At 41.5% G+C, this 27,596-nt stretch overlaps 1 protein-coding gene across 4 annotated transcripts in view; it reads right to left on the bottom strand.

Annotated features, from left to right (window-relative positions):
- The window catches only part of RBM47 (RNA binding motif protein 47), a 158,475-nt gene that overhangs the window by 21,782 nt on the left and 109,097 nt on the right, over positions 1–27,596 (bottom strand). For 2 of the 4 annotated variants that reach the window (XM_088021191.1, XM_088021189.1), the window contains exons 3-5: positions 25,229–25,353; positions 1,608–2,781; positions 531–737 (exon numbers count right to left, since the gene is read on the bottom strand). In XM_088021191.1, the coding sequence (XP_087877317.1) occupies positions 531–737; positions 1,608–2,736 (1,336 nt within the window). In that variant the 5' untranslated portion in view covers positions 2,737–2,781; positions 25,229–25,353. The remainder of the gene's footprint in view (positions 1–530; positions 738–1,607; positions 2,782–25,228; positions 25,354–27,596) is intronic. The other 2 variants (XM_088021190.1, XM_088021192.1) reach the window with 2 other exon arrangements.

Genomic DNA, 27,596 nt, shown 5'->3' with positions numbered 1-27,596 from the left:
GCTGCCTTGTTCCCAGGTATTCTGGTTTGTTCTAACACCACGACAAAGGACACTTGTGTTTTGTGCTCCCGAAGGGGAATTTTCTACCCTTTCCACCAACTGTCAGAACCGGCGATCAGCTGTACCCTCCGGCCACTGACTGCTGGTATAGCAATAGGGCTCGAGGAGGGAGAAGACAGCTTGAGCTCAAAGAAGGTACAGAAGAGCCTCCTAGTCTTCCGTTGTCTTCCTCCGCCCCTCCCCACCACTCCGACTCTGCCTACTGGGTCACAGCTTGAGAAACAGCCTAACAACTGGTGACATCAAACCCACTACTGGAAAGTTTGACTTGAACATGATCAGAGCTAGACCATCCCCTCAAGTTCTAGGAAAGGGCCCAGGAGGCCATAGTCTTTGCCTAACCTTCGGCTGCCCGTTGGAAGAGGAACACAGATGCAAATGAAAGAGCCCGAGGACATCTTGGGGTCACTTCAAAGAGAGCACTGGGGTTTCGGCTGAATGGATGCATTCTATCTCTGGTTTATACTGACCTGTACCAGGTTTAATGGCAACTGGATTGACGGCAGAGATTTCCAAATTCGGTACGAGTTCATATCCTTTTTCTTGCTGCTTTCCTTTCCCTTCATGATATCGGCTATATATACCACGGCCAGCTGAATATCCCCCGAGGTAGGAACCCCTGGGCCCTGGGGCTCTGTTGCCGGCCGCACCTCGACCCCGGCCTCTTACGCTGCCTGCTTATAATAACAACACACGCAATGATGAGCATCCAACAGTGACTGTGCAAGAGGCAGATCTTAACTCAAGGTTCTTGGCATTTAGGTGTTTGCCCTGAGTCTAAGTTGCAGGTGATGTGTAGGCTGCTCTTCAATGAGCTGGGAAGATGCTTCCAACATTCTATTCCCACCTAGATTCCTACCCTAAGTATGTCTGCTTAATGCAAGAGATGAACTTGCATGGTGAGTTCCTAGGACTGCGACCACAAGTTCAATAAAGAACATCATTCACGAGCTGTAAAAGAAGTTAGATCTGGAAGGGGATCTGTTGGTTCGCCTTCCTCATCTTATGCGTGAGAAAACTGGCCCAGGGAGGTTAAAGGGACTGATGAAAGTCACAGAGCCAGTTAATCTGATGACAGCAGGACCCAGAACCTAGGTACTGGTTTCCCCGTGTAATGCCTGGTTTCATTATACCCTAGCCAATAAGTTCACCACTACCACCACGCCAACAACATCCTGCTTCCTACCCTCCAACATCCTTAAGATTTAATTTCACAAGGAGGTTTTAACCTAAGTACCCAGAGACTGGCGGACTAGGCCCACACTGGGTAGGTCCTGCAAAGGTAGTATGCAAGAAACGCTTGCATGCCCGCGTGATTTCACCGCTCACCCCATACGGAGGAATGGCCTGCATTTCCCTCAGTGCTATGGAAGCGAATGCCCCAAGTGGCAGCCAAGAACAGACCCCACAACTGACACCCAAGCGAGGGTGGGTGAGTGGGGCGAGGAGCCCATCTACCAGCTCGGCCAATTACAGCCACAACATCCCTGACGCGGCCCGGGCCCCGCGGCTCTCGGGGCCCCCCTTGCAGAATAGCCCCCACTAACCTTTCACGAAGTAGTCTCTATTGGGTCCGATGAGCGCGTTGTAGGGGTAGCCATAGTAGGCCAGCGTATAGGGGTCGCAAGAGTACACGTAGCTGGGCTGCTGCACCGCCACCTCAGCTGCGCCGCCGCCCTTGGCCGCCTTCTGGTAGCGGGAGTACTGCTCCTTGTCCACGGGCTTGGCCAGCGTCACCTCGAGGCACGAGCCCTCCAGCTCGGTGCCGTTGAGGTTGTTCATGGCGTGCACGGCGTCCTCGCGGCTGACAAAGTGCACGAAGGCGTAGTCGCGAATCTTCTTGACGCGCTCCACACAGCCCGGGTTGAACTGGCCGAAGCTCTTCTTGATGGTGTCCTCGGTGGTCTCGATCATGAGGTTGCGCACGTAGAGGATCTTCACGGTCTCCATCACGTCCTCGTCCACGTCGATCTCGGGCTCGGCCCAGTCCACGGCGATCTGGTGGCCCCAGAGCTGGATGCGGCCGGGCATGAGCTTGCGGCGTGCCATGGCGGCGGCACGGTGGCTCTCGTACTCGACGAAGGCGAAGCCGCGGTTCTTCATTTTGTCGGCCGCGCTGGCGTAGACGATGACGTCCAGCACGCCCTCGGTGACCTTGGCGATCTCCTCCAGAATCTCCTCGCGCTTCTTCATCTTGGGGATGCCGCCGATGAAGAGGCGGCAGTTGTCCACGCTGCAGCACACGCCGAGCAGGCGGCCCGGGCGGATCTCGTAGTTGTTGAGCTCGCGCACGGCGCGCTTGGCCTCGTTCTTGTGGCAGTACATGACGAAGGCGTAGCCGCGGTTTTTGCCGTCGAAGTCCATCATGAGGCGCAGCTCGTAGATGCGGCCCACAGCCTCGAACACGGGCACCAGCTCGTCCTCGTACACGTCGCGCGGGATCTTGCCCACGAAGACCTCGCAGCCCCGCTGCGGGTGCGGGCCCTCCCAGCCCGGCGGCGGGCCACCGTACTTGCGCTGCCCGTTCTCCTGCACCATGCTGTAGCCGGTGCGCTCCATCAGCGCCAGCAGCGCCGCCTCGTTGGGCGCGCCGGCCACGCCCTCTGGCACCTTGGCCGAGGACGCGGCGGCGGCTGAGTCGCTGCTCATGGCTGCGGTGGAATCCTCTGCGGTCATAATGTCAAAGGCATCCACGGCTGGAGGAGACCTGGGCGGGGGGGGCTGGGGGGGTGAGAAGGAAAGGTGAGCGTGGAATCTGCACCGCGGCGAGCCTCAACTGGGCTACTTCATTCTTTTAAGACAATGCGAGACTCACGCTTAACTAACAGGTGGTTAGATGAGAAATAAATACAGCAGCGCGAACAGAGTCTAAATTAGTCAAGTTGTTTTGCAGGAAAAACCAGAAGTGACTCGGAAAAAAAAAGTCAAGAATGAGCAAGTACTTCCGCTTAATCAGTACACCAACAGCTTTTAGGCACAGCAAACCTGTTGTAATTCGTTAGTGAAAACCTCACATTCTTGCAGCAAATGGCAACATCTTTTGCTCAACTCCTGCACTGTTAACTGAGATTGATTTCCTTTTAGTTACAGCATTTTACCCCATTTATTTCTTGGGCAGACAAAGCCTCTTTCTTTGCTTTCTTTTTAAAAACAGTCTTGTCCATTTAGGAATGGAAATAGCAGTGTATTTAAGTTGTCAAGGAAAACTTGGAGGAGGTGTTATTCTACAAGATAGATGGAGCTGTGTGCTGAAGCTTTTTACAAGAGAGAAATGGAACATCCATATTGCCAAGGACTTGGCCTAGGAACTGTGGTAAGAGCTGGTAAGTCTGATTTTTACAGTGTCATTTAGGCAAAAGTCTCGGTAGGAACCAAGTATGGATTCAGAGTCAGTCCACGAAGAGCTAGATTAAGTTCAACTGGGGGGTTTGTGAAGTAGCTACTACCTGGTGAGCCACAGTACAGTTTTTGGAGAACTGTCCCATGCATTATCTTATTCGATATTCTTAATCTCCTTACATGGAAAGCGATATTACTATAACTCCTAATTTGTCTATAGGCGCGTGCTCTCTCTCTCTCTCTCTCTAAAATAAATCAATCAATCTTAAGAAAAAGTCCATATAGAACTGTGCAAGTCTAAACCATGTCACCTTCACTCATATAGTACAGGGCTCTGTGGAGATGATTTTAAATATACAATTAAGGTTATCATTAGGAGCTATGGACTGTGCTTTTATAAAAAGGTCCTTTAAAAAAACGAAGTTTATTTCATTTTTGGGGGCTATAAAGGTATTCAGGTAAATTTTACGGAAATTAAGAAAAGCAGGAACAGAAATCATTCCTATTATTCCTACCTAATGATAACCACAATTAAACGTTCCCATCTTTTTTTTTTTTTAAGTAGAATTTTTTGGAGGGTGAGGGGTGGAACTTGGCTTCCAACAAATTTACATCTTGCTGCTTTGCTTCATTTTATAAGCACTCCTCCACATTCTTAAAAACTCTGTAAAAACATTATTTTTAATGGCATAAAGTTTCATCATTCAACTGGAATCTGGAGCATGATTTGTAAAAATTTACCAAAAAAGGGCGCCTGGGTGGCTCAGATGGTTAAGCGTCTGCCTTCGGCTCAGGTCATGATCCCAGGGTCCTGGGATCAAGTCCCGCATCGGGCTCCCTGCTCCTTGGGAGCCTGCTTCTCCCTCTGCTTCTCTCTGTCTCTCTCTCCCTCTCTCTCTCATGAATAAATAAATAAAATATAAAAATAAATAAATAAAAAATAAAAATTTACCAAAAGGAATTGTATAGAATATTAAGAGAAATTTCAAGAATAATTAGGGTAAGTTTGATCTTCTAAAGAAACACACACACACACACACACACACACAAAGAAATTGTAGGGACACAACAGAAATCTGAGATGTTTATTCGCCAGCTAGCTAAACCAGTACTTCCTTGGTTCATTTGCCATAACATCAAGGGGCAGTATGATTTCATGGGGAAGTGAGTGGCCACTGGAGCCAGACTGCATGGTTATGTGTGAATCCCAGTTGGATGAACTACAGCAAGGATACTTAGCTGCTCCATGCCTCAGTTTCCCTCTCTATAAAATGGGAATGATGATAACAGTATTAAGTGTAGAGGAACAAGTGAGTTAATACATACAAAGCACTCTGAATTGTGCCTAGAACATTGTAAATGTTCAAGAAACCTCCGTCGTTTATTACTGCCTTTAATCCAAACTTCTGGGTAAAACTTCAGACCAAGTCTTTCAATGTTAGGGTAATTTTGACACTTTCTCAGTTCTTTAAAAACATCTGTTTCATATGGCTTCTATTCTTATTTTTTATTTCTTTTGTTCTTTAAGTGCTTGAGACTGATTTGACAACATACCTGCTTATCATGAAGTCTTTTTTTCCTATTACAAATTTGAAAATGATACATTTGCTCCTGTAGTTTCACACTGAAACAGAAACTTCAATATCAAATTTGAACATGAAGCTCTTCCCTTCTTTCCAAAAGGGAGATAAGGATATACTCTTAAGAAGAAGACTATTTGTACAAACATGTATATGTTTGTAATCTGTGACCTAGAAAGGAAATGCCAGGACATATATAAACATGTATGAGGCAATTCAAGATCTTGCACGTTGTGCTACATAAAACATTAACTGAAGTCCAAAGGAAGACACCTTATTGCTTTGCTGAGATGAGCAGAGATGACTTTGTGTTTTCCTAATTTTACTCTGAAATCACCATTTTACACTGAGAGAAGTCTTATAATGGTCAGGCAGGCTATGGGGTGCCATCAAAATTTTTGTTTGCTTTCAGTCTGAAATCTGCTGGGGGCACTAATATAATCATTTCTTCTTCTTTTTTAATCACGTCTTTTAAAATTGTTATAGTTTATTTCTTACATCTATAAGCCAAGAATAATCTTTTTTCCTGAGCTTTCATCATCTGGAATAAATGAATCTGGCCCTCTTTTCCCTTTTTCTTTGGCCTAATTCTTTCAGTATTAAATTTGCCACTTCAGTTTTAGTAATTGTCGGGGTGCCTGGGTGGTTCAGTCAGTTAAGCGTCTGCCTTCCGCTCAGGTCATGATCCCAGGGTCCTGAGATCCAGCCCCACATCGGGCTCCCTGTTCTGTGGGAAGCCTGCTTCTCCCTCTCTCTCTGTCAAATAAGTAAGTAAAATCTTTAAAAAAAAATTACTTAAAATTTTAAGTATCTTATTGTTCATGTGTTCCTGGAAGTCATCTCATATAATTTTGGAACTAGGAGAGGAATAAAAGCATCTACACACCACACACCCTAATTTGTACCAGACATTGATGAATGTAGTGTCTAAATGAACTGTCTTTTACACTAAAAACATTGACATAAAAATAAATGAGAACCACTTCATGCTTATTAGCATGGCTATTATAAAAACAAAACACAAAATAAGCATTAGCAAGAATGTGAAGAAAACTGGAACCCTTTCACATTGCTAGTAGGAATGTAAAATGGTTCAGCTACTGTGGAAAACAATGTGGTGGTTCCTCAAAAGCTTAAACCTAGAATTATCATATGATCCAACAATTCCACTATTGGTCATATACCCAAAAGAACTGAAAACAAGGACTCAAACAGGTATTTGTACACCAATGGTCCTATTATTCACAGCAGTCAAAAAGTGGAAACAACCCAAATATCCATTGATGCATGGAAGGACAAACAAAATGTGGTATGTATACTCAGTGGACTATAATTCAGCCTTAAAAAGGAAGGGAATTATAACACGTTACAACTTGGATGCACCATGAAGACATTATGCTAAGTGAAATAACCCAGACACAAAAGGACAAATATTGTATGATTCCACTTATATGAAGTACCTAGAATAGACAAATTCATAGAGATAGAAAGTAGAATCATGGTTGCCTGGAGGTGAGGGAGGGGAGAAGGGAGCATTAGTGTTTATGGAGTTTCAATTAGGGATGATGAGAAAGTTCTAGAGTTGGACGGTGGTGATGGTTACACAACCATGTGAATGTACTTATGTCACTGAACTGTATACTTAAAAATAGTTTAAAAAGAGTTAAAATGGTCGGGGCGCCTGGGTGGCTCAGTTGGTTGGGCGGCTGCCTTCAGCTCAGGTCATGATCCCAGGGTCCTGGGAACAAGCCCCACATCGGGCTCCCTGCTCAGCGGGGAGCCTGCTTCTCCCTCTCTCTGCAGCTCTGCCTGCTTGTGCTCTCTCTGTCAAATAAATAAACAAAATCTTTAAAAAAAAAAAAAAGTTAAAATGGTTAATTTTGTTATATATATTTTACAATTAAAAAAACTTAAAAAGAAAATGAGAAAGCTCAGAGATGCAAAAGGAACAAAAATCAAATCCCATAAAATTAGGATTTTGTTAGAGGCCATTAAAAAAATGGCACAATGAGGAGGTTTAACACATTCAAGAAAATCTTGAATGAAAGAAAATCTACAAACTCCATTCTTCTGATCTTTATGTCTAACTACCACAGTTAAACAAATTATATGGTGTGCTGCTCAATGAATTTTTAAGGCCAAATGCTTAGATATATAAAAGAGATATATGATTTGTTTAATGCCTTAAAAAGGGCACAATACATCTAATATGACCCTTCTCTCTGAGATGTAACAGAATACCTAACTTATCACAATTAGACAAGATTTCGACCAAGGGCCTGGCAACTACGGCCATGGGCCAAATACAGCCTGCCATTTGTTTTTATAAATAAAAGTTTTATCAGAACACAGCCATACCCTTAAAAATATATATATTATCTACGGTTGCTTTTGTAGGACAATGGCAGAGTTAAATAGCTCAGAGATGATATGGCCCACAAAGCCTAAAATATTTGCTGTCTGGCTAGGTATAGACCAAGTTTGCTGACCTCTGCTCTAGGAGGTGCACAGAGAACATCACCAGGACTAAGGAGCACAGATTGCTACTGCTAAGTATTATGGTCACTTTTTCCTCGGTTCCTATGCTGAGCGACTTTATTTCAGGACCAACTTTTAAGTTCTAGCATATTTTAAAGACAGTCTTCTTGATCTGCCTTTTCTCCCCCTCAGTCGAAGTTGTTTGCCATTTAAGTGTGCAGTCAAATTTATGAGACCTGGAAGAAGAGGTATCTGGTGAAGGTGGTTGGCTTAGCTTCCAACACTTACACGTGCACAATAATTTTTTTTTCAAAGATTTCATTTATTTATTTGAGAGAGTGAGAGAGCACAAGCAGGCGGAGGGGCAGAAGCAGAGGGAGAAGCAGACTCCTTGAGCAGGGAGCCCAACGTGGGGCTCAATCCCAGGACCCCGGGATCATAACCTGAGCAGAAGGCAGACACTTAACTGACTGAACTACCCAGGCGCCTCAAATAATTTCTAAAGAGACACAAACACAGAAGGGTTTGTGTTCATCATTTATATTCATTCATTCTGCAAATATTTATTGAGCACCTACTATGTGCCAGATATCAGTAGACCTCATCCTCATGGAGCCTACCTTGGAGTTAATGGAACTTAGAAGAATTATGCTTCAAATCATAAAAAAGCTAAGAATTAAGGCATCTTGTATTTGTACTCAATGACCAGAGACTGCTTCAAGAGTTGTACCTCAATATTATTAACAATTTGTTTCTAATAAGGCTATAGTTTCCCAAATTAAAAAGCATAGCCACCATCATTATTATGCTTTAAAAAATTAAGTTTAGAATACCTTCTTTGGAAGGGTGGGAGTGTATATATGAATGTGTGTATCTGGGGTTGGGGTGTCTGAGTAGTGAGAAATACTATCTTTTGAATGGTAAGATTCTTCTTGTAGTAGAGGTAGTGGACACAATGAGTAATAAGTACATTTCATAAGCTGAATCTTGTCTGTGAGTGAAAAACAACAACAAAAATTTGGATAAATGGCACAGAATTATCAATAAGATAGTGGTTTTTTTTAAGCTTTCATTTATATATTTATTAGAGAGAGAGGGTGGAGTGGGGGGGGGCAAAGGTAAAGAATCTCAACAAGCAGCTCTGCGCTGAGCCCGATGCGGGGCTCAGTCTCATGACCCTGAGATTATGACCTGAGGTGAAATCAAGAGTCGGACGTTTAACCGACTGAGCCATCCAGGTGCCCCAATATAAGATAGTTTTAAAAACAGATAATGGATAGTCTGATTTAGGCTGCCTAGTATGCTGAATAAATGCACAGTCTCTGGAGTCAGAGACCTAGGGCCTAAACTTGGCTCCTCTGCTTACCAGTTGTGAACCCTGGGAAAAGCCACTTAACCTCTTAAAGCCTCAATATTCTCATCTTTAAAATGGTGACAGTAATAGGTAATGTTTATTGAACGCCCATTATGTGCCAGGCAGTGTGCTTAACTCTTTATAAAATGCATTAACTTGCTCCAATCCTCACCAAGTCTGTGTGGGATACTATCACGTTCTCCACCTTACAGATAAGGAAACTGAGGCACAGAGAGTTTAGGCAGATTCTCAGTTCATGAGCCACAGAGCTGATATTTGAGTGCTGACCCGTCTGGCTTAGAGTCTGCACCACGGCTGCCCCTACGTGATTCTGATGGCAGGGACGTGGCGAGGGGTAAATGAAATGATCCACATAAAGCTCCTAGCGCAGAACCTCACACTAAGGGCTCAAACACTGTTAGCAGAAGAAATTTAAACTTAAAAAAAAAAAAAAAGATATTTGAACTTGTGGTGAGAATCTTGCTCCTATGTAGGATTCTTGTATGTACAAGAAACGAGTGGTTATCCCAGCCAGCTTCAAGCCAGGCAGTATGGGAAGCCTAGCCTGCGCGTTCTGGCGTGGACTGGTGTACCAGAGTCTCCCAGATTCCATTCCTAGCAGGTAAGCTGTCTGGCAGTGTAATTCTCCCCTGGCAATGTGGCGCAGGCATCCAAGTGTAAGCCTGTTTTTCACCTAAACTTTGGCTACAGCAGTTTGCAGAGGCTTTTCCAGAAGGAACCTGAAGAGACTTGCGCTGGATGCAAAAGGTCCAGTCATCCGCATGAATGCCAGGTCCCCTGAGGCAGGACCCTCCCAACACAACACCATCCTTGGACACACTAAAAATGCATCTGTCTTCATTGAAGGCTGCTGGCTTACAAACGTGGCAATATATGTGAAACATTTATTCACAGCTTGGCATATAAAACAGTGAAAAATATGTTTTCAAATCCAGCCATTATTCTGAAGTATTAGCTAGAGTTTGTGTTGTCTTTGTTTTAGGCCAAGTTTGAACTTGTCAGAGTAAAATAAAATTTCAGGGCTAACTCAGACTTAAAGCAGACGTAAATCAAGGATTTAAATTCTCTTCTTAGTAGTGGTTCAGAGTATCTTTTGGTAAGATTTTAACTTTGAACTGGGTCATTTTAGAGGGCAAGGAATACCACTGTACAGGGAAAGTATTTCCAATGTTTGCCAGCCAGTCTTTACCTAGGATTAAAAACAGCATGAGTATACTCTAGAATTATCTAAACTACTAGTTACCTCTGGTTCACAGCTGTAGAGATGCGTGTGTGTGTGTGTGCATGCACGTACATCATGTACTTGAGATTAATGTGCAATTTGGAAATCACGGGAGAGTTTTATTTGCTGACAAATGGACACATTGCAATTTGAAGATCATATCCAGTGGTAAGCAGTGTCTTCCAGCACCAGATGGAACTTAGTTCAGTGGAAGGTTTTAGAATGTATTTATCCAAGAGGTAATTCTATCTCTGTGGTTAGATTTCTATTTTGATGTCCCTTATTTATACCATAAAATCTTGTCTTTACTAATAGTCACTTCTTAGGCATAGCTTAGCAGACAGGCAAAATAAACTGTACAATGTAATAAAATACATAACATACTGGAAGATTCTGGAAGCGTGAAGACTTTGGAGTCAAAGAAATAGGAGTTCAAATCATGACTGTACCACTGTCATATGAGGCAATTTACCTCAGCTCCATGCCCATAGGTCCAGGATGGTTCTAGTAAAAGCACCCATTTCAGAGGATTGGTTCCGGGATTAAGTAATATTTAATACCACAAATCAAGAGGGGAAAATATCGAAAGCCAGGCTTCTGCACAAAGCTTCCAAGGTTTGGCCTCACCCCGAGTGGTTATTATACTGCCCTGGGCCCACGTTACCACCACCCATTAGAATAAATAACAGAGAACACTCCCACCACCAGGCAGGCCTCTGGCACTGGGACATTTCTGTTACCTCAGAGTTTGGAAAGTGCTAAAGGAGTTCCACTCAAAATGGAGGCAGAATACTTGGAATTTACCTGGAGGCCCAAATAATAAGTTGACGATGCTAGCACAGGCTCCCCCCACCCCATCCCCACCAGCAACCTCATGCTATTTGAAGACATGGCCCTTGCGACACATAAAAATCCTTCCATGACGGGCACCTGGGTGGCTCAGTCGTTAAGCGTCTGCCTTCGGCTCAGGTCATGATCACAGGGTCCTGGGATCGAGTCCCACATCGGGCTCCCTGCTCCGCGGGAAGCCTGCTTCTCCCTCTCCCACTCCCCCTGCTTGTGTTCCCTCTCTCGCTGTGTCTCTCTTTCTCTGTCACATAAATAAAATCTTAAAAAAAAAAATCCTTCCATGACTCTCTTTTATTTAGGTAAAATCCCGAAAGGATAAAGAGGCAGTAGAATGGTAGAATATTCTGGGCCATACCTCTGTCAGCTCCCAGCTGAGACGACTTGATTCTCAAAGGGTCTTAAACTATGTTGATGCTTGTACAGATTTTGTGATGGCAAAGCACACCATTCAATGAATGACTGTGTTTGATAAACAGAAACAAAAGCTAAGAGATTCACTTTTCCCAGGCATTTCTATCAACACATCGCCAAAAATGAGGCATTTTGCTGTGGGTTCCCAGGGGAGCTGGCTGTACACCACGAGAGGGGGAAAAGCCACCCGCTTTTGTGGTGGGAGTGAGTTTTCTACGCGTGTTTGGCAGCTCACAAATACCTGTTAAGAATCTGTTATCAGGTTCCCTTTAAATAGACATTACACACTCGTATGTTTTTTCTCAACAGGCTGATGGGGTAATGCCGAAAAAAATGAATCCCACAAAGTTGGCACACATCCTTCTCCTGGATTAATGTTTTCCCAAACTGTAAACAAGCAGCAGAAGGGACTTCTAGTCTCACCCCTTATCTTGGCTCCTCTGACCCAGATCTTTGAGGGATCTGGCAAGGAACAGAAAGGCCGACTGGCAGAGACAGAGGAAAAGTACGAAGGAGAAGCAGCAGTGCGTTTTATCATATAACAGAATGTTGTGTTCTCCAATTTGTAATATTCGTTCACATAGATCCATCTAATTTCATAAAATCCCAGAATCTGAGTTGCAAAGGGACCTCTGGTATCCTTTAATCCAAAGTTTCTCAACCTTGTTCCCTGTTGACATTTGGGATGTGATGATTTTTTGTTGCGGGGTGCTGTCCAGTGCACTATACCATGTCCTAGCGTCCCCAACCCCCACCAACTTGATGCCCGCGCCCCTCCCACATGTGACCACCCAAAATGTTCCCTGGGGGGCAGGTAAAATTGCTCCCTGTTGAGAATTCCAGATCAAGTCTATCTTTTTTTCCCCCCAGAGATCTTAATTTATTCATTTGAGAGAGAAAGAGTGGTGGGGGGATGGGCCGGGAAAGCAGGCTCCCCGCTGAGCAAGGAGCCCAGTGTAGGACTCGATCCCAGGACCCTGGGATCATGACCTGAGCCGAAGACAGACGCTTAACCGACAGAGCCACCCAGGTGCCCCGAGTCTGACTATCCTGGAGTGATAACCAGATTATGTACTTGCACATGGCAGGTATTAATTAAATAGTAAGAGAGGAATCGTTGTTGTATTATACTTGCCACTCCCAGCATGGACTTGGCTTCTTCATCTGGCTCTTACTGTCAAAGCTGTCGAGACTGAGAAATGCGCAACATCCTTCAAAGTCCAGTGTATCTCTGACACCAAACTACTCATTTAATTGTTTAATTCTTCAAACCAAGCAACTACCACCATACAGCCCTATCAGATGGATTCTCTTGTCAAACTGATTTGTCCTCACAGTCAGGCCGACAGGCGTGGGTCCCACAAACACTACTTCTGAAATCAGCCTAAGGATCTGCCAAGCTATAGAAGTGCCTCATTTAAACTCAGACCTCTCTGCTACACGGGCGTGGGGAAAACTGCTGTTGGCATCTGGTTTTTAAGACCCAGACCCTTCTCAAATGTCACTGCTGGTTTCTTTAATAATGTAGAAAGCCTTAGTTAAGATTCAGAGTTTTGTTTTTTTAAAAGACATACTATGAACAGTCACTAAAAATACTCTTCTGGAACAGCAAATTCACTGGTACTACTAGCAACATCTATACCCCTTAGGCAAGAGGCAATGATCTGATGGAATAGATGATTCAGCAATATTTATGTATGCATTCATTCATTCACTCATTCATTCAAACGATGACCGACACGTGGCTGTGTGCCAGACTGTGCCAGGTCTTGGCGATATGGTGGTGACTACTGCACAGTCCTTGGGGTTCCTAGTCTACCAAGGGTAGACGAAGAAGGAAAGAGCACTGAGTGAAACCAAGAGCAAAGATGGGTGGCCACATAAGATGAATGAACCGTAGGAGGTCACATATGTCCTTTCAACATTTTATTCAGTGCCAAAGCTATGACAATGGCTTAATCAAGTGTACCAGCAACAAAGACCATGGATCAAAACATCCCCCAGGCAGTCGCCCGGCCATAACAAGGACTGAAAATCTACACGTATCTGCTTTACAATATGACACTGTTGGAAATTCTGCAAGACTGAAGCTCTTCTTATGCTCCTATACTTAGAACTAATATATTAGCATATATCACCTTAGTACAAATCTAATATATACATAATGATGTTGTAATCCAATGAATTCATTAAAATCATAAAAACCAAAATCCATTTTATTGAGCATCTTTGTGACATACACCCTCTGTTGACTGTGGTCCCTCAGTACAGTGGGGATTTCGGAGCTGGACACCACTCCCCAGCATGTCTAGTATTTCCAGAAAAGTGGTGGTAGAGTGTGCTTCACTTACATGCCAAGAAGAGAGCAGCACTGAGAGAGAAACAGGACTTAGATGCAAGCCCTCTCTAGAGGGAAAGAGATGGACTAGAAATAGTATCTCGATGAGTTTCCGTAACGTTTAAAGACCCCTGAGTTAACAATAGCTGCCATTTTTGAGCACCTATTATGTGTATCATATGCCTTTAGGAAGATAATTGATGTTTTGTGCCATTCCTATGAGTTGAAGTTTACAATGTGGGCTCTACAGCAGGGAGGATAGGCAAGGCACAGCCCATGGGCCCAAGTCAACCGGGTGGCTGTTCTTAGCTTCATGCTACAATGGCAGAGTTGAGTTGCTGCCGCAGAGGCAGCATGGCCTGCAAAACCTAAAATATTTACTATCTGGCCCTTCACAGCAAAAGCCCCCTGCTCTAGGGTCAGATTTCCTGGGTTTGAGCCCCAGCTCTTTACCTGTGGAGCTCTATGACAGTAAGTCATCTAACTGTTAGCTGTTACTGCCCCCTTTTAAAGACCAGGCGCTTGAAGTTCAGATCAAATAGCTCACCTTAAGATCACTCAGAATTGAAACTTAGCTGACGACAAACCCAAGCTCCTCCTACCGTGGTACTTTATTACTCTGTATGTTTTTGAGATTTCCTTAGTGATAGCAGGGTTAGCGATAATCAGTTCTTACCAGAGTAAACCCATGATCAGTGCAAAATGGACATTGGTTCAAGGAGGCCCAAGCCCAGACCCCTTCCACCGTATGCCTCAGCGCACCTCCCCACCCTCCCCACCCCTTCCCTGCGCTTTCAGAGTTCCACAGTCAGCTCCATAGCCTGTTTCTGGCCCTTTGCAAAGTAGTGAACACGTTCAAATTGTTATCTCTAGATTTAAAAAAATCTATCGAATTCAGTTCTTAGGTGGAAACGTGTCTAAGGACTAGAATTCACATAATCCAGATGCATCAGTAAGAAGATGGGACTGCGGTGAGGCTCCCAGAGGAATGGTGGTGACACCGCCAGGCTCCGGAGCCAGACTGCCCGGCTTCATATCCTGGCTCCACCAACTTGAGAAATAAGTGCCATCACACAAGTCACTTTGTCTCCCCGAGCCTCAGTCTCAGCACCTACGAAAGGGTGAAAATAGACCTCCTGATGCTGTCAGAATTAAATGAGATAATACATATGAAGCACCTAGAAGGTACCTAGCTGAGGTAAATGCTCAAATCCCATCATCATTATGTTGTTTCAGTTGGGCAAAGCAGATGTGTTTCAAGAATGTTCTCTTTGTAGAGAACTATATAGCCACAGTTCAGAGTCACACATTTTCTGCTTGATAATATAATTTTAAAAGCGAAAGAGTTTGAGGGACACTGCTCCCAAATTTGCATGGACAAATTGGAAGGGAACTTAATGTAGATACTGCCTTCTCCATATGGGAAAGTACTTTAAGACATTACACGCGAGGGGCGCCTGGGTGGCTCAGTTGGTTGAGCGTCTGCCTCCGACTCAGGTCATGATCTCAGGGTCCTGGAATCAAGCCCCGTGTCAGGCTCCCTGCTCAGCAGGAAGCCTGCTTCTCCCTCTCCCTCTGCTCTTCCCCTTCGCTCATGTGCACGTTCTCTCTCTCTCAAATAAATAAAATCTTAAAAACAAGAGACACTACATGTGAAATATGTGGTTGTAACGATGCATTTTAAAGCTAATGATAATGCAAAAAGTGAACATGTTCTTTTTGATATTTGTCCAATTACGTGTAATAAAATTTATTACTACTAAGTATACCTACACTAATGCTTTGTGCCTACTCATTGAATGTAATAGGCCTTAATATTGTTTGCTAACTATCAGATATTAAAATTACTAACACAAGCTTAAGAAAGTAACCTGAGCACAATAGTCTCAGAAAAACTCTTATGTGCCACCATTTGAATTTAAGAACTGGTAATTTAAGGGATGGTCATTTTTATTATAAAAATATTCTTTAATTCACAAAGGGATTAATCCTAGAGTTCCTTTAGAAAGGAAGTCCTCTATGTCTTTTAGAATATGATTGAAGTTACTGAAAGACAGATTTCTCCCTACATATGACCTTCCCTATGTATCCATATATACCTACAATACCGTGTAAAAGGATCAGTCCCCATTTTCCTGATGGAGAGACTGAGAAGAAGGGTGATCATGTGCTTAAGCTCAAAATCACAATTAGTGGTAAATTCAGGATTATAATTTAATAGAGAAGCCTTTATCTTTGGGGTGATAGTCTCTAGTTTAACTTCTATTTGATGCTAGTCTGTTTATATTCAAAACGAAACCAAACCCAGGCAGTCAAATACAGCAGAGTTCCAGATGTATGGATGGGCTTTTAAAAAATTCTAAAATTTGTGTGCGAAGGGTATTTTTCATTCCTTCAGTTTCTTGAATTTATCTCAAAACAGATTTAGAAAGTAAACTTTCTCAAAAATAAGCTGACACAGTCTTTATAATGATGTGTAAATGCTTTTCTTTCCCCACCAACTGAAAATGGTATTAGTGGTTTGCAAGTAGTAGTTACAGAGTAATAGTATGGTCTATTATTGCTATGTCATGTTATACCAGAGTACATGCTCTACAGGATGTGTTCTTTTATTACCTCCTGGTGGTATACCAGATATACTATACACGAATATCCTAGGTCTCTTTGTAAGAAAAGTCACAAGCATACTGCCTGTCTTGGAACAAAGACTCTGAAATAGAGTGACACAGTCAAACATTAGCTTCAGCGTTAGGTGTGACCTTCTGATTTATTTGGTTAACATTAGTCATTTCGGTGGTGACTATGAAACATTATCTGCTCCCACAGGAAAAAAAAAAAAAAAAAAACCAGATCCTGTTTAACGTGGATGTCCTTGTAGTTCACGGACCAGTACTCAAGGCAATAGTTGCAGTGAACTCGCATTTGGCCAGGAATACTCTCAACATCGAGTAAGACATGGATTACTATCTCCTCAATGTTTAAGTTGAACGTGGGGTATTTCTGTTTCTTGACAATATGACTGTAATAGGCTCTTTGTGAGAAAAAAATGTAAAAAGAAGTGAACTTCCTAGTGGGAGACAAAGACAGCTTGCATTAAAATGCATCTTTAATCAAAACATTTTTTCTTTTTATCCATTAAATGTTTAATGTTCTTTTCCCTTTACGCAGCTTTCTAGCTTCATTTTCCCTCTGGTGATGGTTGGGTTTATCATTATTATTATCATATGTTATTATTTTGCATTTCAGTGGGAAACAAAAATGATAGTTTATTGAACAGGTCCTTCTAGCAAATGGATGGCTAAAGTCAAACCCTAATGCCCAATAGATTAATTCTTTACTATACAAACTTGAAAAAGAAAGGAAGAACCATGAGTTCATTGGTGTGAAGGAATCTGAGTCATTCTGGGTGGGTATTTGTGAATACTGTGGTATGTTTTATCAACTTCATTTGGTTTTCAGTTTTCAAAAAGACTTAGTAAGAAAAGGAACCGTCTGAGAGAGAGGTCCTTTAATAACAGAAAAAGTAAAATTCACTTTCTATTATGGAGGGATTTTAGATATTTTAGGCTATTTCTACTTTAATCTATACCGTTTGAAATGTATTAGAAAAATCAAAACAATATGGTTTATTTCATTAGCTGTAATTGAAGCTTTCCAAAGGGAGGCTTATTTCGGTATCCTCGGCACCTAGCACTGAATGGAGGGATGTTCCAATAAAGGCATGAATGAATGAAAAAAACCAATGAATGAGCACATGAGCACTGTCTTTTGTAAGAAACATGGTAAGATAAAGCTACAAAGAGAATTTCACTATCATATATAAGTACCAGCAAATTGCTTTGGACATTTTTTCCATTTAGCTATTTACATTTAACTTCTGTGGTTTACCTATATCCAGAACTGTGTACAAATAGCCATACCAAGTGTTGTGCAGCAGTCCATGTGACCAAAAGGAGCCCATTAAGGAATGGATAAGCCAGCTTTGGGACAGGGGCCGGCATTACTGATACGCAGCTTAGACAACAGTAGCATCAAGTGGCCAAGCTACATGGAACCCATTGATGGACGACACTAGATGCAAATGTTAACCTCCTTAGAAACTTCCTGGTAGCAATGCCTGGGTGGCTCAGTCAGTTAAGCGCCTGCCTTGGGCTCAGGTCATGATCTCAGGGTCCTGGGATTGAGTCCCGCATGGGGTTCCTTGCTCAGCAGGGAGCCTGCTTCTCCTTTCACCTGCAGCTCCCCCTGCTTGTGTTCTCTCTGACAAATAAATAAAAAATTTTTTTAAATAAATAAAATCTTTAAAAAAAGAAAAAAAAAAGAAACTTCTTGGTAAAGTAGGCACTGGTCAGATAGTTGTAGAACTTAAACGACCCTCATTTTTTTCTGCATTAGCCGATATGCTTAGCTTCTACTATATTGTTTCAGGGATCTGGTAGAGATGTCTATGCCTAGGCGTAGACCATGCCTGACCGTGAGGGCAGTTTCCAAACACTCCTTGACGTGCAGGTATTTCGAGAGGCTGGGTGTTACAGCGCTTGAGCTCACGAACACTGGCTGGGGGACAGTCCTTTTCTCCCTGGTACTGCTCTGCTCTGGGGCAGTTCTCTGCCATATTAGTAGGGCGTCTTGATGAATTGGAAAATGGATCACAAATTCATCTGATACTGAATATAACACAGAAGTTCACAAATGTTTATATGTGAAATCCAAGGCTCGCAATCCAATAATGTCACTCCCCTATCTGTCTTTCTCCTTTCCACGAGAGTGTGCCACGCAGGGACACTTCTTACCGCAGACGGACAAAAGTGGGGAAGCAGCACAGGGACCTCTAGTTTCAGTGGGGGAGAAAAAATTCACTACTGCCTGCCACTGTTCCTCCTCTTTCATAGTTCCCTCACCATTTTTTAAAATTATTTTCCTCTCATCTCAAATTCTCATTTAATAGCCCTGGTTTTCAAAATGTAATCACCTCGGTTAATAAATACCCTGGAGTAACATACAGGGATACAGCAGTGCTACTGTGTGATTAGCTATTTGCTTTAATCCTTGTTTAAGTAACACACACACACACACCCTACTTTTTAATGAGTAGTCACCATTTGAACAACATATAGGAAGATATGGTTTAAAACTAGGGTAGGGAAGAGACATTGTCGATTATAAATTATTTAAATGCTATATTTATAATTTTTCGAGGTAGAATTTGTAGATATTTGGAAAGATACAATGTTGCTCTACTCTGAGGAAAGATATTTATTAGGAAGACAAGAGAGAGCAAGGGGAAGGAGAACCAGTTTTCCCAATGTCTATAATTTAACTAGGCAGTTAAAGTTAGTTGGAAATTTACATAAAAGTTCCATAGGCTATAAAAGTTCCACAGAAGCACAACCATATTAGTTAAAGAAATTCATAAAATATAGACTTAGATTTTAAGAATAGAAATGAACAGAAAATATATAGGGTTTTACTGGGCCTAGAGCATTTAGAATGAAATTTTCAAGTGTGAGGAAGCTTATGATTTTCCAGATGTATTAAACTCCCTGGGATCATTTTTGTAGACATAATTGCCATTCATGTCTCACATACTCTGTAATTTCACTGTGTGCCCTTGGAGTTAAAATTTCAATTGAAAAATGAACATACTGGTAAAAATGCCCAATTTGAGCTAGCCATGTATTCCCAGTCTCACAGAGAAATAGTGGATATTCTTTGAGTTAATAAGGTGTGAAATGACTTTAATGCTCCAAGGGAAATATAGTATACCAGTCTTGCAAACTGTTTTTAGAAAAAATGGCTTATCTTATCCCACTCTAGATCAGAAAATTTAATTAGCTTATTTCCTTTTTCTCCAAATCCCCTTTTATGGCAAAGAGAAAATGAGGCCCTACGACAGCAAACAGTTTATCCCTCATAAATCAGTCCCCCATGAAATCCGAGAGAGAGGGCAGACTGGGTCACAGTTTGTTTCTCATAGTTTCTGAAGCCAGAGCCTTAGTAGATTTAACAAGAATGTATTGGCAATTTGGACACCCAACTGCCAAATACTGTGTTCTAAGGCTAAGAATCGAATGCATGTGGAGGATCCTGCCACCGTGAGTTACGTTAGTGCGGCTTAGTGTGGCGTGCTTATCTCCAAGCCCCTGTGAGAGCCGCCAGTCCACCACAGACCTTTGGTCTTGGTGATACTAGGTGAGGCAGCTTACCCAGACTGAGATTTTCTTCTTACTTCTCAAGATTCTGCCAGTGAAGGCCAAGCAGACCTTCACATTTCCTACTGTAAGCACACCTAGGTTCTGTCCACAATAAAACAGAACCAGGATAACTGGAAACACGGTTTGCCCATGTAACTGTGGCTAATCTAGTTTGGTTTCATCTAAAGCAACACAGACAGAAATCTATTTGTGTAGAAAAATAAATAAATGTTTACTGTAGCTCACAATTCACAGCCAGATTCAGTGTGGAGTGTCCCCTCTCTTTCCCTGTGCTGCCAAATATATACACGTGCAAAACACACAGGTGCGTGTGCGCGTGCACACACACATCCTTTTTTCTTCTTAGCCTAAAATGCTATCGAGCTCTGCTGTTCCTTTGCCGGGGATTTCATCAAGCATGTTTACATCCACACGCTTGCTGATCCCAGCCGCCGCCTCACAGCTGTCTCCTAGTTACCAGAGCTGAGCCAGCTGAGCTGTTCGGTCCCTAATTGCTTCAGCTTTCTCTCACCTGTCTGTTGGGAAACCACCTAAGCCTACACTAGGAAGAAAAGTAAGTGAGGATGAGCATTAGGTGAGAATATGTGTACCATTTGCTTAACAGGCTGACACACATCTACTGAGACTGGATGGGACTGAAAAGTACCTCTTTAAAGGGAACCCTGGTCCTTACCATACACCAGATACAAAAACTGACTCCAAATGGATCAAAGACCTAAATGTAAGAGCTAGAACTATTAAACTCTTAGAAGAAAAATATATATAATCTAGTTTTATATTTCTGTAAAATATAGAAAATCAAGACCTTATTTTAGCATTAATTTCTTGGATAAGACACCAAAAGCACAGGTGGCAAAAGGAAAATAGATAAATCGGACTCCATCAAAATGGAAAACTTTTATGAATTCAAGGACACTATTAGCTGAGTGAAAAGGCAACCCATGGAATGGGGGAAAACAATCCCTTAAAATATTAAGGAATTAATACCCAGAGGCTATAAAGAACTCCTACAATGCAACAACAACAAACAAAAAATAGTCAACAGGCTTATGAAAAGATGCTCATCAGTAATCATTAGGGAAATCCAAATCAAAACCACCATGACATACTACTCATAGCATGGCTATTATAAAAAAAAACACACACACACAGAGAAAATACATGTTGGCACGGACGTGGATTGGGAATGTTGCTCGTGGGAATGTAAAATTGTGTAGCTGCTGTGGCAAACGGTATGGGGGTTCTGCAAAAGCTTACATATAGAATTAGCATATGATTGACCAATTCACTATGAGGTTTATACCCTAAAGAATTGAAAGCAGGAATTCAAACAACTAAAGGTACACCCATGATCATGGCAGTATTATTCACATAGCCAAAAGATGGAAATAACCCAAATGTTCTTTGATGCATGAATGAATAAGCAAAATGTGGCATATATAGACAATGGAATATCATGAGCCTTTAAAAGGAAGGAAATTACAACACATGCTATCACATGGATGAACCATAAAGGCATTATGCTAACTGAAATAAGCCAGGCCCAAAGGACAAATAATATATAATAACTTACACGAGGTACCTGGAATAGTCAAATTCTTACAGACAGAAAGTAAAATGGTGGTTGACAAGAGCTGGTGGAGAGGGAGAAATGGGAGTTATTGTTTAAGGGGTACAAAGTTTCAGTTTGGGAAGATGAGAAAGTTCTGGAGATGGATGGTGTGTACAATTTGTACAATAATGTGAATGTATTTAGTGCTTCTGAACTGCACACCTAAAAATGGTTATCATGCATATTTTACCACAGTAAAAAAAGGTCACAGAAAACCAGCAGGGTTAATATATGGAATAAAAAGGAGGAAGGAATGCAGCTTTTAAGAAAAAATTAGAAAAATGATATTCTAAGGTTACACAGCTTTTTTCTCATGTCCACAATTCAAATTGCAAAGAGAGACAAACGACCAATCTATTAGCTTTTTACCTAATGAGACTTTTTAACTCTGTGCAATCTAGTCAAAGAGTGTCCTTATTCCAAGGTTAAGATTAGAGCTAGTCTGGGCGCCTGGGTGGCTCAGTTGGTTAAGCGACTGCTTTCGGCTCAGGTCATGATCCCGGAGTCCCGGGATCTAGTCCCGCATCGGGCTCCCTGCTCCACGGGGAGCCTGCTTCTCCCTCTGACCCTCCCCCCTCTCATGTACTCTCTCTCTCTCTCTCATTCTCACTCTCTCAAATAAATAAAATCTTTAAAAGAAAAAAAAAGATTAGAGCTAGTCTGAGGAAGTATTATGATCTCTTCATGCTTTTAGATTTCGGACGTTTGTTCCAACATTATGTAAAAATAATTTTTTTAAGCACAAAACAAACAGTATTAAAGTGGCACAAAATCTGAGTAGAGAGGACTCCAACAAATATTTATGAAATATCCAACAAATACTACTCTGTGTTAATATGCAAAGGACAATCTACATCAGAGAGCAAGATCAATTAGCCAGTGGCAGACTTTCTTGCCAAACTTTGGCTCGGTCTCCTGAAATTGCTCAGTATAGCTCAGTAGTTGAGTCATACAATATTAACATTTCTGGTAATGCCGAAGGATAGCCAAATATTCATAAACTCAGTTATTCCTGAAACCTTTTGGTGTGTTCCAGAGTTTGAAAATCTGATTAAAATCCATTAACGGTACAAGTGTAGACTTTCCCTTTGGGTGTGTGTTTGGGGGCAACTGGTGCCAGGGTGAGGATGAAGATTAGACAGAACTGATCTGTAGATTCTATTACTTTAAAATTCTAGTCATGGGGCAGCTGGGTGGCTCAGTAGGTTAAGTGTCTGCCTTTGGCTCAGGTCATGATCCCAGGGTCCTGGGATCGAGCCCCGCATCAAGCTCCCTGCTCCCACTCTCCCTGCTTGTACTCTCTCTCTCTCAAATAAATACATAAAATCTTTTCAAAAATCACTTAGAAAATAAATAAAATTCTAGTCATGATTCTACAAAGCTCTCTGTGAGGTCCATTGACCATTCTTTCGCTTTAGGAGTCCTCAGCTTTTGGTATTTTATTCATTTCTCATGAATTATAGATATTAGAGCTAAAAGAAACTGTAGAGGCCATCTTGAAGGAGTTTCCCTTAACTTGAAAACTTTTCCTAGTATTTAAAATGCAGGGAAACTTTTCTTTCTTAAAGAACAGATGTGCTTTCATTGCTGGATAATGGAAGTTATACAACACATCATGTTCAGTTAAGTTTAGGTTATCTACGTCATCTTCTTCCTTGTTGTTTCCACCACCTTGCGTATTCACATATGTTTACTAAAAACCACCTCAGACACTCGTTAGATACAGATATATTGAGCCTCTCACTTTAAAGAAGAAGAAACAGGCCTTGAGAAGTTAAGTAACCTGTCCAAGGTTAAATATTTTTTAGTTTGCCGTTTGTTTGGACTCATCAACTGAATTAGGCTTCTCGTAGACAATGAAAAGATCTTCTCTTGTTCTCCTGAAGCACACTACAGAAACGAACAAAAGTGGTGACAACAACTACCAAGGGAATGAATGCAAGCCTCATATATGCTTTTCCTCATAAGCAGATCCGAGAGATGGAGGTGGGTGCACAGTGGCAATTGGATGGCATTATCTTCTACTTTAGGAACCTGATATTGGTTAGGACTGGACTGGGGTAGGGATAGGGGGGAGGAAAGAGGTTTTTATTTCCTGAGCTTCTGTAGAAATATTTATGATGTTAAACCTTAAAGCGACAGAACTCAATCTTTACACGTATGCATGAAATAAACATTGTCATATACAATGGGTAAAGAGAAATGGGAGGGCAAGTATAATTTGAGATGTTTCTGGATGACAGTTTGACAATATTAAGAGCTTCACAATGTTCATTAAAAATAGTTCATTTTCATTAGCCCAATGATTCCATGGATAGAAATTTACCTCAAGAAAATAATCAGACACAAATAAAACTCACAGTCAAGTTATGTTCACTATAGTGATATTTATAATGTAATGAACATAATAGTACAATTTATATGTGAATGCAACAAACATAATGTACAACAGTACAGAAATGGCTAAATAAATTATGGCATAGTTGTAGGCTAAAATATCTATCTCATGTTCTCAACTACGTTAAACTTGTTAAGTGATATTTTAGAATATATGTGAAATATTTTAAAAAACAGAAAAGGAATAAATATACCATAATGTTAACTGTGGTTATCTTTGGATTGTGAGATTATAATCAATTTCTTTTTCTCTTTTTAAAAGATTTTATTTATTTATTTGAAAGAGAGAGAGCACAAGCAGGGGGGAGCGGGAGAGGGAGAAGCAGACTCCCTGCTGAGCAGGGAGCCCGATGCCGGGCTCAATCCCCAGGACCCTGAGATCATAACCTGAGCTGAAGGCAGACACTTAATTGACTGAGCCACCCAGGCGCCCCTATAAGCAATTTCATACTTTCAATTTCCAGGTTTTCTTTAATGAATATGCTTTTTTTAAAAAAAAAGTTCTCAGAGTCCCTGAATTCAGTAGATTAAGTTCAGAACCCAACCTAGAGGACAAGAAAATAAGGAACTTGGGGGTGGGGGGTAGCGCAGGGAGGTAAGTTGTTGGGTAGGTCACTGTCACCCTAGCACCACCTCCCTGACATTCAAGGATTTACTGTCTCTACCTTTTGGAGCTTAGTGAGGGCTGTAGCTGTGGCTGGGGCTGGGGAGGACCGTCCGTCCAAGGTTCAGCCTCTTTCTTTCATGCTCCCCACACAGGCAGGACTGTCACCCACAATACTAGTACCTTCTATCTGTAGAGAATTATGTCCTTGGCAGAGTGCATTTACATGGGTTGTAATTCACTGGATTGCCAAGGTCTGGAGAGTCTGACATGACAGTTATTTTCACCTTATATGAAGGTGAGGAAACAGAAATTAGAGAATGTCATGAGGACTGTTCAAGAACAGACGAGCGTCTCTTCTAGCTTGTGCAAAGGACCCTTCCTTGTGCCCAACACTTCTGAAAGACCACTCGATGGAAATAACCTTGACTTCTTTTTGGGTGGTGTTAAGAGGCAATTTATAAGCAATTCATAATTATTCCTTGTCTTTTAACTCCAAAGATGCTCACACATACAGAAAGTAGTAGAAATTTTTCCTCTCCGGCCACAAAGATATAAACTGAACAAAGAAATAAGCATTTCTATTGTGGGTTTAAGATGACCCATCATGTCATATAAACCACCAAGATTGTCATATAAACATACACCGGATACATATTGTCTAAGCAGCAGATATCCTGGTTGATAGGAATGGATATTTAAGGTTTTCTTTAAGCAAAGAAGAAAAGAACACTGGGAGTGTACTCACCAAAAACCCACTAATTTGGTTTGCCTGGTCCTTTATAGGATGTAGAACAAGAATATACAGGGAAATTCAGGCAGCTTGCTTGGGATTTTTCAGTTGAATTTTTCGCATGCCCTTTGAGCCAAATCCTGAAGGATTAAAAAAAAAAGTGCTAGGAATGTTTTCGATTTCATTACCCTTTTCGTAAGTGTGTTAAAAATTGGGGGCCATTATCTTCAAAAAATGGACTACTGTTACTATATCATGTTCTCTACAAACGAAGAAATGTAACCATTTGTTCTTTCCCCTGTTCTTGAAGCAGGGAACAGTAAGAAGAAACTCTAGCTTCTTCCATCTTTTGTGTTTTTCCTTCTGCCTTCTTTAGAGCATCCATGATTTCAAGATGAACAACACAATGTCTAGGAAGAAATAGCCAATATTTTATGCTTATAGGCTCTTAAAAAGAAGAGGTTGGTGCCCTTTACAGAGATGCGTCTTCCCATTTAGGGGCTTATGCTACACACCACTAATGGATCATGACACTGTCTCCTGCTGAATCCAGACAGGGTCTCAAAACCCATTGAAACAAGAACTGTAGCCATCCATCACCAACTGATGAGAGCTGCTATGAAGGCAACTTCCTATTCTGCCCAAAAATGTGTAGTTAAGACTCCTCTCAGAATATTCTTTACACGGAGTCCTACAAAAAACAGGATCTGGGACCCTAGGATCATCTTTAAAGTCACAATACAGAAAACATTCAAATTGAAGAGAGTTAAGTTCAAGATGAGGGTATTTCAGATGAGACATTAAAATATATACTAAGCACAAAACTTTTACCTTTATTTTACATCTGGAAATATAAAGTTTGCTCCCGTGCAGAAAATTAAAGGAGTTGGAGAACCAGTTTTCAAACTGGTTTTTAATTTTTTTTGTTTTGTATTGCTTGTTTTTTGTTTTGGGGGGCATTTTGTTTTGTTGTTGTTGTTTTAAGATGTAGCACCTTTCTTCCACCAAAAATTTACCCGGGTGCAAAAACAGAAGTGATAAAGCAGGAAGCTGGCTGAAGTGCAGGCAAGGGAGGCATCCCCAACCATTCTGCTCCATTGTCCACTGGGGCAGGTGGGGAGCCTATAGGACCTGTAGGACTACAGAGGGCACAATTTGGAACCTGCCAATTAAACGGCCTCTAAAGTCAGTTACAGTTCCAAATTATTTTGCCTTGACTATATTGCATATTGCCAAGAGTGGCAAAAGCTTTCAATGCGATCCATAACCTTATGGGAATACAGGCAGTAAAACTAAGCCATGAGCTGGTTTTCATTCTTATTATCAATGATCTACAAAAGAAAGAAAAAGAGAGAGAGAAGAGGAAGAAGAAAGAAGAGGAGGGAGGAAGGAAGGAAAAACAGCTACACCCTCAAATAAATCATAGAGTAATAGTTATTAAACTAGTTCTTGAAGCATATAATCCTTACCCAAATCTGTGAGGACAACTTCCTAAATGCTGTTATCCTGGATAATACCTAATGATCAACATTACAGTATTTGATAAATAAAAATAAATGTGCAAATGTGAAATTAATTCTGCCGAAAAGAATACAATATAGATTCCTGCCCTGTTCATTTACTAGCTAAGCGAATCCAGACAAATTTATTCAACTTTTCTGAGCCTTAGTTTCCTTATCCATAAAGTGGAGATTTTATGGAGAACAGAGATTGTATGAGAGCAGAGGAAGGACTGCATGGAGAATAAAGAATATAAAGTACTATTCCTGGCACACATCAGTTGTGCAGAACTTTTTCTATAATGGTTTCTTTCTATAATGGCAAAATTTCCCCCTTAAAAAATAATATCATGGTAAAGGACATGTAAGCTCTATGAACTGAAAGCAAATTATTAACCTAGAAATGGAATTATAGGCTTTATATAGTTTTGTGCTGTATCTTAATGAACAAAAGCAGGATTACTGATGTGCATCTCATGTATTCAAATAACAGAAAATTTCCCCCCAATAAAATACTCGGGCTTAACTGTTCATTTCCAGAAAAAAAATCTGATTTTCCAGACTGACTCCAAACTCGACCCATTTCACTGAAATTTTAATATTGTTTTGCAAAAATCTTCAAGCAAAACCCATATGCCACTTTTGTCCTGTGGCTTCACATTCCTCCTGACGCAATACTGGGTACCCCAGGGCATCCAGTTTGAAAAACCCGTCTCTAGTACAATTCCTGGATTTTAGTGTGGAGGGGACTGTCTTACTGAGGGTCACATGATTCTGTGTATTAGTAAGATTTGCAGGGCAGTTCCTAGAGAAAAGAAATGGTTTCCAGGCATTAATGGGGTTGATTAATTCAATTCAATCTCCTCACCCCCCCCCCATTCTAT

The sequence above is a fragment of the Eumetopias jubatus genome, unplaced genomic scaffold, assembly GCF_037043125.1.
Source record: "Eumetopias jubatus isolate StellerSeaLion01/CBP00866 unplaced genomic scaffold, mEumJub1_p1.0 scaffold_2, whole genome shotgun sequence".
Taxonomy (NCBI): Eukaryota; Metazoa; Chordata; class Mammalia; order Carnivora; family Otariidae; genus Eumetopias; species Eumetopias jubatus.
Note: the sequence above shows the minus strand (reverse complement) of the source record. Positions and strands in the feature narration are given on the sequence as shown.